At 38.6% G+C, this 13,194-nt stretch overlaps 1 protein-coding gene across 1 annotated transcript in view; it reads right to left on the reverse strand.

Annotated features, from left to right (window-relative positions):
• Window positions 1–6,811, reverse strand: part of abcc9 (ATP-binding cassette, sub-family C (CFTR/MRP), member 9) — a 93,502-nt gene extending 86,691 nt beyond the window's left edge. Inside the window, exons 1-2 of the mRNA XM_078242836.1 lie at window positions 6,731–6,811; window positions 240–425 (exon numbers count right to left, since the gene is read on the reverse strand). Coding sequence (XP_078098962.1) covers window positions 240–387 — 148 coding nt within the window. The 5' untranslated portion in view covers window positions 388–425; window positions 6,731–6,811. The remainder of the gene's footprint in view (window positions 1–239; window positions 426–6,730) is intronic.
• Between the last annotated feature and the right edge of the window lie 6,383 nt (window positions 6,812–13,194).

Here is a 13,194-nt window from a genome sequence, read left to right on the forward strand (position 1 = left end):
AATAAAAATGTGCATTTGTCATCATTAAGTGTGTGTCCACCCTCCAGTTACCTTGCAAGCAGCTGGTTATTTTAGGGTAAATACTTAATTGTTGATCCTGTAAAAGTAACTGCAGTCTTACAGCAAAAACACATCGGGCGCGCAAGTGTCGCGTATAGCCCGCGTAGCGTAGATATGTGTGTGTGTGTGTGTGTGTGTGTGTGTGTGTGTGTGTGTGTGTGTCAACTTCCATCACCTACCAATAAAGAGGATGGGGAAGGTGATGAAGAGCAGGAAGACATGGGGAACCAAGTTGAGGGCGTCCACGAAGCAGCCATTGTTCAGCACGCCCTCGTTCACGCTGTAGGAATTGCTGCCGTTGTCGCTGCCGCAAAACGACAAGGCCATGCCACCACCCAGCTGCTCCGCACAAGCCTTGAGTCGATCTGTAAAAACAAAACACAAAGAATGCCAAAATCAGTGAATATAAACTGCATTGTGTGTTATAGGGCTGCACAATATATCGTTTTTTTTTAATTGTCATTGCGACGTCAACTGGTGCAATAAATCTGTAGAAATCTGCACTTTAAAATGGAACTGTCATTGCTTTTTAGTCATAATTCAGTGTTCACTTTTTTCACTAAAAGAATGTTGGAAATTATATATATATAAAAAATAAATAAATATATATATATATAAAATTTCCAACATTCTTTTAGTGGAATGTTATATATATATATATTTATTTTTTCAAATTCAACAAGCAATTTGTTGTCTTTTAGCAGAATACTGAAAGCAGCAGAACTGCACAACTGAGTACACTGTATTATCCGTTTATTTATTGCTAGTAATATCGTTATCGCGATATTCAACAACATTATCGCATATTTTCCTTATATCGTGCAGCCCTAGTGTGTTATATAATCTTAAGGATTTCCATGAATTCTTACACAACTTAACAGTTAGCCATCTGGGTCACTAAAGGGGCTTTGGCTTGAACTTTGGAGGCTTGTTCAGACATTTTCTTGGCATGTCACACATTCAAGAGCTCCCACACGTACTCACACAGAAACACAAATGCAGGCTGGTGTCAGTTATGAGAGCTATTTCAGGGGCAATGCCCAGCTAAATGCCCCCTGGCATGTGGTGCATTACTATTAAATTAAGGTCTGGCACTTCAAAACATTTGCTATTTTTAGCAAATAGTTTGCTAGCTCGAACATTGTTGTCGTTTCCCGAAACGAACGCCGCCGGATTAGCAGGTAAATGCTAAGTCGTCTATCCAGTTAAATGAATGTAAGTGTTGCAACATGTTGGAAATGTCTTTTTAAAAGTTGTCATTAAGCCATGACTTAAGTTTCAGGAGACTCTAGTTCCTTTTTTAACTGTTTAGAGTTGAGTTTGTTACTGTTATCTTTCATACGACGTGCTTAAACGTTCTTAAAATATGACTCTATAATGTTACAAGTGCAATAGTCTGGATCAGTACGAGTACATTTCCAGGTGAAAACAACGGGAAACAACAACAAACCTTCGAACTAGAAAGCTACAAGCTGAAAATGGCAAGTTTTGAAGAAAATTTAGATTGTCGAATAAGGCAGGCCTGCTTGGTTCTTTCTGGAAATGATTGTAAAGATTTACAAAGAATATATTTACTATCTAACTGGGACATTTTGGGACTAATTGGTAGGGCACTACTTCTGCATCGTGCGGCCCATAGAGCAGGCGCACTAGAGACCTCCGCCCGGCCGAGCCGGCTACTCTACTTTCCAGTTTAGCGCGCCGCTAATTTGAATGGGGATAAAATGATTCAATTATGTCGCTCTTCTAGACGTTCCAAATGTTATCGGATCAAATGGATCAATGGGATGGATGGGGGGTGGTGATAGGGCTGGGCAATATATCGATATTATATTGATATAGTGATATGAGACTAGATATTGTCTTAGATTTTGGACATCGTAATATCGTAAATGGCTTAAGTGTCGTCTTTTCCTGGTTTTAAAGGCTGCATTACAGTAAAGTGATGTCATTTTCTTTTACCAGACTGTTCTAGCTCTTCTATTATTTTTACCTTTACCCACTCAGTCATATCTACATTACTGAAGATTATTTATCTATAATCTAAGTGTGAAGATATTTTGTTAAAGCACCAGTTGTCAACCCTCTAATATCGCCACAATATTGACATTGAGGTATTAGGACAAGAATATCGCGATATCAGATTTTCTCCATATTGCCCAGCCCTAGGTGGTGACGCTCAAAAAAATGTATTCACTAATTGACAGACATCTCTTTCGCCATGTAAAGCCCAGTTCAGATCAAAGAATCGCGGCAAGACAGGTGGAAACCTGCAGCTACTTGCAACGCACCGGTCTGAAGCGTTCTAAAACCTGCCAGTTCACACCACTGCGACGAGACGGCGTATGGTGATGGCGCAGTGGGTGCGACACATGACTTAGGTGTAGGGGTTCTGGGTTCGAATCCCACTGAGATAAATCAACCAATGTGTCCCTGAGCAAGACACTTAACCCCTAGTTGCTCCAGAGGCGTGCAACCTCTGATATGTATAGCAATGGACCTTTTTCACAGCAGACATTTTGACTTGTCATAGTAGGAAAAGCACAGCTGAAATTAATAACCTTAACGATGACTCAATTCCATCACGTGTTCCAGTGAGCTATTTCAGTGAGTCAGCATGCACAACACCAGGGCCTCTCCTAAGTGGAATGCAGCCATCATGAATGGTTGTGAATACACCTGTGCTTTTCCTACTATGACATGTCAACATGTCTGCCGTGAAAAAGGTCTATAGTAAGTCGCTTCTGCAGCTGCTGTTGTCGGAAAAACACAGACGGTGCGTTCATTTACAGCCTCGTGGTGCATTCAAAGTTGTTGTTAAATTCAAATGTGTGACTAGATTAAATATATAATAAATAAATACAAATCTTAAAATCAAGTTCATCAAGTCACTTTCTTTGCATTCATTTGATTCCCAATCAAGATCCACTGGTAAGAATGGCTTTCCATTGTTAATATGTACTTAAAAACTGTTCTGAAATGCAAAATAATAGAATTTTAATTATGTGATAAAACATTTAATCACGATTAACTATAGAACTTCAACGATTAATTGCGATTCAGAAAATGTAATCGTTTGACAGCCCTAATATATATTACACATATATATATATATAAAAAAAAATTTCAATGAAAATGAGAAAAATGATACAAAAATGACCATTCCCTCCAATATCGTGAATCATATCGCAATCGCAATATCAGTCAAAATAATCGCAATTAGATATTTTCCTCATATCGTGCAGCCCTAGACTCGAGGAGGTATTTCAAGCAACATGAGATGCAGCGCTGGTCTCCATTTCAAACCGAAAAACAAAGATGGCCACCCAAAGCTGCATCTGGCGGGCATCTTTGTTTAAAAAAAAGAGGTGCACCTTTGCTGAGTTGCAAATGGCAAACATTTTCTTTTTCCTTGTAGTACGTAACCTACTGGAGCTGCCTTTACAAAGTATGTACTAGGGGTGTACGATTCAGAAAATGTCACGAATCAATTCCGATTTTTAGGCTCACCATTCGATATTGATTTTCGATTCAAAAATGATTCACAGTATGTAAATGTAGTTACTTTTCCCATGTGATTGCAGTAGACATACAATTTAATTTTAAACTGCAACATATGACCGGATGAAGTCGCACATCCTGGTAGTATTTTTGTACTGCATTTGACATACTATACTAAATCTTTTTTGTGGCATAGTCTACTAAACAGTATGTTAGACTGGGTATTGGAACCAGGGCTTGTATTTTGGTGCCTCGTTATTACTATATTACTATAACTATTTGGGACAAACTGGACCTACAGACACATGGCAGAGACATTTATATAGGAGGTGGTTCGAGATGTTTCTATTTAAGTGTTGATACTTTTTGTCAAACATTCAAAATCAGCACCAAACTACAGGCGCTGTTCTCCACAATGAGAAAACTACACAACATTTTATTGAGTCTTACTTTTTTTTTTTTTTATTTCTGTCCATTGCTTGGAAATGTTTAGTTGTTTTTTTTTTTAAACCATATGCCCCTTTAACTGTAATTAATTGGGCTCACTGACATAGCAAAGACCATAATGAAAGTGCAGTTGGCTAGTTAGCCAGGACAGTTGACACCCTAATAACTAGCTAGCCTACAGTGCTAAAATATCAAGCAAACCATTTAAAACTAGCTGACATAGAAGTAAATAAACCACAAGCTTATACCAAAAACACACACGTTAGACTAACGTTACTACAGCCCCGTTTATCAAACCAGCTTAGCTAACTTTAAATTAAATACAGCTTCAAAAGACATCAAAAAGCTAATTTTCACACGTTACGTTACGTCAATTAAGCTGTCTTCATTTAAATACGAAAGTGTCTTACCTCGAAGAAAGGTAGCTAAAAATCCTTACTGACACCGTTTCATTCCAGACGTCTTGATTTTTAAAAAGAAAGAAAACAAACAGAAGAAAGAAAGAAGAGGAAAAGAAACACAATACAGCGAGAGTTGGAGAGTAAAAAGTTGATTATTTTTAGCCCCCGCACAGCATCAGCTGCTCTGCATGTTACTGCTGCCTGTCTCCGCCAGTGGTTTGAAGTTACACCGAATATGACGCAGGGCTTCCGGTAGTGTCCTTCAAAATAAAGCAATCAAAATCTAACGTTAAAATGATAACGGATTTGTTTTACTTACAGATTAGGAATAATACATAATAAGTATTATTGGTGTAACTGCTATGAAATATTCCAAGGTCTTTAAGAAATACAAAAAACATTACAAAATTAATATTATTATGTAATCGCCTTGGCTGTTTTTGACCTGTGTTGTGAAGTACAATTTACACATCCTAATGCATTATTGCATGAGCTTGTGTTGTCCTTATTTTTTATACAGCCTATATTCCAACATATTCTCATTTATTAAGATTAATGTTCCATATTTGTGGTTTATGTTAGGCTGTGTTTTTCCCATAAACTGTAAAATAAGGTTATTACGCAATCTTTTTATGTGGTTTACTGTCATCTTCACCTTACATACCACCAATTCAATTATTCCCCTTTACATATTTCTTTGTTAGATTTTTCTCTTTTTTGCTTGTTTCTTTTGCTTGTTTTCTGCTTGATGTGCATCAATTTCTCCAAAGAGAACACTTAAATTTCCCTTTTCCCTCTTGATGGAAAAACTGTTTTTATTTTGAAGGGTCGAATTTTGTAAATTCCAGTACAAGTGTACTTCACTTTAGTGAACTTGATGCTACGTTCCCCCACTATCAGATTTCCAAACTTGAAGCGGTTTAGCGGTGAGAAGAGGGTTCATTATGGGCTTCTGCAACAGCCTACTGACATGTCAGCTACACAGACGGTTTATTATGAACCTGCAACTGAAGTTATATCACCTCATTGGCTACAGTTTTGGCATATTGGCATATAGTTTTCTTACATTTGCAGGCTTACGAACTTGATTTAAATCTCTACAACCCAAAAAACAGTTAGCAGGTGTTTAGATATTTAAAAACGCAACATTTGTTTGTCATCAGTTTTGCTGGGTTTCCATGATCATAACTCTCTTTTAGCATTCAAATAACAAAGAAAAAACACATTAAATGAATGACAGAAGCCTACCATTCATGATCAAATATCCTAAAAGGACAAAATTCAATCATCTGGCTGTAATCTAGCCTATCAATCTTTAAGAAAACAATTGCTTAATTTTTTTTTTTTTAAAGCCCCACATTTTCAAGTAAATACTCTAAACACCATATGCTACCTAAATGTAATATTTAGTGTCAAATGTAGGACTATGATCTGATTTTCACTGGATGCATCCTAGGCAGTTTGCATGAAATGATCGTAGGCTGAATTTAAAACCTCACTGAATCTGAGAGGATTCATATGTGAAACCCGCTTTGTTTGGCATTAAAAGACCTTGAATCCGGTCAGCAGAGCGCTCTGAAGCAACCCCTTGTCGACTGAATTGACATTAAAATGTAAGCTGCTGAATTCAGAACACCAAGATGCAATTCATGCACGCTGATATTACAGAAATATCAATAAAGCAATAATAAACCAATCTGGTGTATTTTACGTGTCGTGCAGCATGATCTACAATGTGTTTCAAGCATTCCTCCTACGATAACCAAACCTCCATTCAACACTCAATCAATTTAAAGTTGTATGCGTATAGACACATTTAATTACGGTAAAAGGGGGTTTAGTGTGAGTTTCTGGTTTCAGTGAGACTCACTCTTATATTCGGCATGGATAAAAGCATGTAGGATCATTTATTTATTTCATTCTTATTTAAACTTTTTGAACTGTCCCGTCTGCAATTCCCTCAGCGCCCTCCCACCATAAGTACCCTACTCCATGGTGAGCAGGAAGGAAGACTAGCGTGAATCAAGCAATATTTCTGGATAGTGGATTATATGGATGCCGAAATTAAGATTTGTCTACTATTGCTTTAGGTATTACGTTTACTTGTATTTTAAATGCACAGATTTTGGTTGAGAGGCAGAGGGACTTTAAACTGTAGGATTAGTCAACGTAGTCTGGTATGTGCTATGTGTCTTTCACATTGAGAGAACGCGCAATTATCTCTCTAAACTGAAGACGTCGTGTTACACCAGGCTGAGGATGGTGACATCTGGTTGCGAATAACAGGAGGATGAAATAGGAAAGCCTTCGCCAACACTTACCCGGCCTCTGACGCAGGTTGGTGGGGCTCGCACTGGGGTCAAAGCGTCCCTTTCCCGGATCTTAATTCCCGTGGTGCGACGTCTTATAATATTGCGGTTTTACTGAAGGCACGGGGACAGGAAATGCCTAGGCTACATTTACTGTCGTGTCCGCTCAGATGCGGTACGTCCAAGCTGCACGGCAGAAACACACACTGACAAATATGGGGGCTTTTCTCCACTGAAATGTCTCATAATGCATGACAACATCATGGGCAAATGTAGGTCAAATCAAAGCCGAATAAGCATAACACAAACGAGTCGGCAGTTTAGTGTCAAATGTGCTGTTCTGAAGCTTGCAGCCATTCAAAGGAGCGTGTTGACATCTACAACCAGTGCACCATCACTGATGGTTAGTTGAGGGTCTGAACCAGTGGCGATTTTAGACCCTTTTTTAGGGGGGGCTCAAGCCTGTCATTTCAGCCCCCCTAAAATTATAATAATAAAAAACAATAATAACAATAATTAGTTTTTAAAATCAATTCAATTCAAGTTAGAGTTTGCAAACTTGTCTGTTAGTGACAGAGGGCAAACCATTGCAGGTTCAAAGAAACAAGTTTAATATCCTGTGTCGCTGTCGCCAAAGCTACGCACCTGTAACCCAGTCAAGGAAAGTTTTATTTTTTATTTATTTATTGTTTACACCTCATTATCATTTCATTTGATTCTGGTAGTCCATAAAGGGACTTTTGTAGTTTTTTCACATGTTCAATATTTGACATTTATCCTCTGTTATAATAATAAATAAATACATTCATTGTTATCCAGTGAAATTACTGATTTAGCAGGGGTGGGGGGTCGGGGGTGGTGGTGGGGTAACACTTTTGCAAGGCACTGTATCCGTGTCAGATTCTCATTAGGGGCTGAGCCTCCTTAAAGGTCTGATCCTAGAATCGCCCCTGGTCTGAACTAAGGGCTTCCTATGGGGGAAAGCCTTGAGTAGGCTTTACTATTATCAGCCTACAGGGTGGGTTGATTTAAAAAAAAAAAAAAAAAAAACAAAAAATATGAAAACAAGTCTGTTGAACACATCACCTTCCCAGGTCACACAATGTGGAAGGAAATATATAGGCATATATATCTGCACAAACAAGGTGATACAAACGGTGTCCTCTATGCCATCTATCTATTAACACGGCCAGTTTGTCCACCTGCGCTGCATTTTATTTTGAAATGTGCTACATTGTTATACAGCACAGAACAGGAAGAGAGCGCTGTTTCCTCAAAATCAAAGAGAAACCCTTTGACAGAGAAGCAACATCCTCTTATGAAAAGTGTGTTTTCACTGTTACGGTTTATGATAAGTGACAGGTTACTTGGGTGTAGGCATGTAGGAGGTATGTTTAAGGTTTGGGTACACCTTTCAGGTCAATACAATGTCCTCACAAATGACCAGTGGAACTATGTTTGTGTTTGTACAAATGCTGCGTTCATGTCACACAGAAAAATATGTTGGCACAGCCTGATGGTTCAAATAAAAAAGTTTTTTTCCATGTGGTTTAAATGTAGCATATGTGTGTGTGTGTGTGTGTGTGTGTGTGTGTGTGTGTGTGTGTGTGTGTCAACTTCCATCACCTACCAATAAAGAGGATGGGAAAGGTGATGAAGAGCAGGAAGACGTGGGGAACCAAGTTGAGGGCGTCCACGAAGCAGCGAAAAGAGCAAATAAGCTTTAAAATCTTTCCTGGAATTGCAAAAATCACATGTAAAAATATATATTTCTAGTGTCCCCTTCTAATTGTGTCATTATGGTCTTTTATTCTAAGCCACGACAGGAATCCCTACTCTTGGTTTTGTCTCGTCTTCTGACAAATCCTCTTGAAATAGGAGTTGATCCATCGTATGGAGTTTTCTTTGTTGCAAATATGTGTTTCATCACTCTTTTCTTCTACAAACACGTGATATAGTCATTGGTTTTATTAAAATAAAACATATATGTATCATAAAGGATGCATTTATACCGGAGAAAGATGTCTCTTAAAGTCACAATAATTATCCTACAAACATTCCAAATGATATATATAGGGTTAGGACACGCAGTCTTTATTTTGTGTTTTTGTTTTTATTTATGCACAATTTAACATTGGTTATGGATCTTGGATGTGGAGCCTGGGACTCCACTTGCTGACACCTCCCAGTGGAGTGTGTGTGTGTGTGTGTGTGTGTGTGTGTGTGTGTGTGTGTGTGTGTGTGTGTGTGTGTGTGTGTGTGTGTGTGTGTTTACATCACAGCTAGGGGATAGTGTAAGGAGATTCCCACTAGTATTTCCCAAGAAACTCTTAAGGGAAGAACTTGACCTCTGTCCCCTACATACACTCAAAACACACACACACACACACACACACACACACACACACAGACACACAAAGTGCTATACCCCCATAAAATGTAATCTCCCCCAGGGTCTGAAAAATACTCCCACTCACCCTCTCTTCCTCTGTTTCTACACACTCAGACACACACTCACATACAGTAGAACAAAAAGAATGGGAGAAAAAAAATCAGACAGCTGTTCAACTTTCACCTTTGGCTTTCATTTCACCAGAAGAGGAACTAGCACTGGTGTGATCCATCGTCACAGGAAGACCCACAGTGACACCCAGGGAGCCGGATGACGGAGGGAAGACGGAGATAACAATAATAATAAAAAAATAAAAAAATAACAGTTGATGGCAGAAATGATCTGGATTGACGAAACTCCTGTGATACAGTTTGAATTCACCTTTTTGTCCAACTGCTGGCTGCGAGAGAGGTTCTGATTGCAGTGAATATATTTTAAAGCCCCAACGAATACATCAGCACTTCTGATATGAAATGAACCTTTGTGCCCATAAATCCGTTTTCTTTAAGTGTTTATGTGTCCTGCATCCATGTGATGTTTGTGTTTGTTTGTGTGTGTGTGTGTGTGTGTGTGTGTGTGTGTGTGTGGTTGTACTCTACAGCGTGAGAAAGCTCTGTCCTGAGGGAAGTGTTTGACCGACGTGCCGCCCCAGAACAGGAAGTGGGGACCATTCCTCCCTCCAGAACACACAAACGTTTGTGAGGACCCTTACTGTCATGAAGCATTTTTTTCTCTCTGGCTTCGGACATTAAGTTTAACCATCCCAATTCCGTGCAACATGAACTCAAACGCAACTCGAAGCTTAAACCTATAAATCAAGCGTGAACCCTCAAACAGCCCTTTAAAGATCTGAGGAGCAGACAAAATGTTCTCTCTTGTGAAGTTTCCTCCAGAGATAAATAAAGTATCTATCTATCTATCTATCTATCTATCTATCTATCTATCTATCTATCTATCTATCTATCTATCTATCTATCTATCTATCTATCTATCTATCTATCTATCTATCTATCTATCTATCTATCTATCTATCTATCTATCTATCTATCTATCTATCTATCCATCCATGACTAACAAAGGTTTTCCAAAGCCAAAAATGTCTCAATTTCCAATGAATGTTCACATTTTCCGAAAGTCTCACGTTCCAAAATGTCCTTACCTTGTCAAGTACCCTCACTCCTCCCCCTCCCAAAAAAGAAATATCATCACAGTTATTAACAAATGTTCTCGATTTATTTACACCCGATAAAATGTCCTCGCTTTCCAACAATGTACGTACTTTAAAGGTCCAGTGTGTAACGTGTTTAGTTGTTCATTATCAAAATCTGTGTTGCCCGTTCACACCTTTTTCATGAATATTCACCACCACCATCAATTCCAAGTATTCCTTTTGGCTCAAAATTTTACATTTGCATTCGCATGAACTGGGGTAGACGCTCCATATTCATGCGCCATCTTGAAATACGTTAGCCGGTAAGGGACATACAGGACATACTGCTCCGCCTTTCGCGTTTTCGCTGTCACATGATAAACTCACAGGTGCTGCTAATGGGTATCATAAGACACTGGGTAAGATCTTCACCACCAGCTGAGAGATAACAGAACATTCTTCTCTTTGACACTTTAATGTTATCAGATGGACAGCGGAGATAACAGGTGGCAGGACAAGTTTATTACACATTCAAAACTTTTTGACTGTCAATTTCACCCATGATAGCAGTGGTATGTTTATGTCTGAAGTGTCCTCACACAAAAAAAAAAAACACTTTGACCACCAGAGGGCGGCCTTGCCTCAATTTAGTTAAGTAGTCATTAACTCACCTTTAACCCTTGTGTTGTCTTCCCGTCAACCATGAAAAAAACACTTTTGTTGTCCCTATCTCAACGTTTTGTATTTTACATTTTAATGGGTTTTTTTGACATTTTTTTCCACTTATTCCCAATGTTTTTGTCACTTTTTCAAAGTTTTGAGTGCTTATTTTGGACGTTTTTTTGTGGTTTTGACTGTTTTTTTTCATCGTTTTTTTTTTTTTTATTTTTTTTTTTAATATATTTTCTGATATGAAAACTTTTGGAAAACGGGTCAAATTTGACCAGAGGACAACATGAGGGTTGAAGCTCTGAGTAAAACAAATACATGCAAATGAAATAATTATTTATTTATTTTTATTCGATGGAGGGACAGAGCACGTTAATGAACATCAGTAAAAAAAAGAAATACAAGATGTAAACATGTCATGAGGAATCTCTCTGTTAGATTGTGACACTATAAAAGCAACTGCTTCCCTTTGTGAATCTGGGCAGGAGGGGGGTAAGTGATGATAAACTGAACTGAGCACGCTGAAGCCACAGCGTCTTTGATGACGAAGAACACTGAACATGCCCAGGAAGAGAACAAGTCCTGCAATACCCCACAGAGCCAAATAATCATGATGAAGGCTCCATCTGGTGGAAAATAGTAAAAACTGCAATTTTAAAGCTCTAGAGCAGGGGTCTTCAACGTGTTTTAAGCCAAGGACCCCTTAACTAAGAGTGAGATGGAGCAGGGACCCCCGACTACATATATTGTATAAAATTAAGTTGCATATTAAACTGGGCCTATAATAACTTGTAGGGCGGCCTAAAGCCTTTATACATACCTTTTATGCATAGAATACTAAACTTTTAAAATAGCCTAATAATTGTTGGCATGCTTTTTTAGGTTAAAACATACCTTTGGCACAGTAAATCCTCAGGATTAACTGTATCTGTGGATGGCTACCTTATATAGTAGGCCTGTCCTCAACAGGGATTTATATTTGCTAAAATATATTATATTTGATAAAAGAATTCAAAAATTAACAATAATTTGGAGGTCCCCCTGCATTGACTCTGAGGACCCCCTAGGGGTCCCAGACCCCTTATTGAAGATCCCTGCTCTAGATATAATAAATAATAAATCTGATATAATAGAATGCGTGCTTTTAATACCGTAATGGCAGTAGGATCAAAAATGTAGGTTTCAATGGGACATTTTTGTTCTTAAGGGTCTGAGTGTCTATATTATTGCTACACAGTTTATTCTAGAATTATTATAGGAGATGAGGTTGAACTTCCAAAATGTATGCTATATGCATTAACACAAAGTAGTCTGGATCAACGGAAGTACATTTCCAGGATAATTGCCAGATGTGCTGGATGTCCCTCACCTTTCACTCTCTGTGTGTTGCCATTCTTGCCACGGGAAACAAACTTCAAGCTAGCAAGCAAAATGTGCGTACCTGAGTTATTGTTGGTCACTGAGTGGAGACGTAAGCGTTGACCTCCGTTTCCTCGGCAACAGGAACAACCCGCATGTTCTGGGTCTCCATGTAGAAAATGCTCCAAGCCACCAATTGTAACTCTGTGGAAACAACTACAAACCCGGTGAGGCAAAAACACTTTGGACGAGTGGACATATCCAAAGCCTGGTTCTGTTTTATATGAGATGAGTTGTAGTACAAGATGAGCAGCAGTGTACTGAGTGTTAGAGCAACAGGTTTGAGACAAAGGTGCCAAATCTTTCAAAACTGAATACAAAATAAATATTAGTCATCCCTGCTTTAAGAATGGCCTTTGAGTTACTGCCACATTGCTTAGTAATTTACGATACAAATACTTGAAATGCATTTAAATGTGTAATAGTTAAGTTACAACACCAGGAAGCCGCAGAGCCTCGCTTCAACAAAGATGGAATAGAAGTGTGATTTCTCCCTCTGTAGCTAAAACAGAGAGCTCAACACACAGGGTGAAAAGAGGAGCTGCAGCAATGTGCAGTACAACAAAAAATATGGTGTTTTTTGAAAATTAAACCATGTAAACCTATTCTGGTACAACCTCTAAATACAATTATGAACCTGAAAATGAGCATAAAATGAGCTCTTTAAGATGCAGACGTCCGGTGACTAAAATCCTTCATCCGGTTAAAATATGGAGTTAAAAACCACCAAGATCTAAAAGGTGTGTCGTAAAAATCTGGCTTAAAACTGGATAAAAAGTCAATTTATGACAGCTTCTGGCAGAGAACAGCGTCGACGCATGCACAAGCGGGATTTGGCGCCATCGA

Source organism: Sander vitreus, chromosome 23 (genome assembly GCF_031162955.1).
Source record: "Sander vitreus isolate 19-12246 chromosome 23, sanVit1, whole genome shotgun sequence".
Lineage (NCBI taxonomy): Eukaryota > Metazoa > Chordata > Actinopteri > Perciformes > Percidae > Sander > Sander vitreus.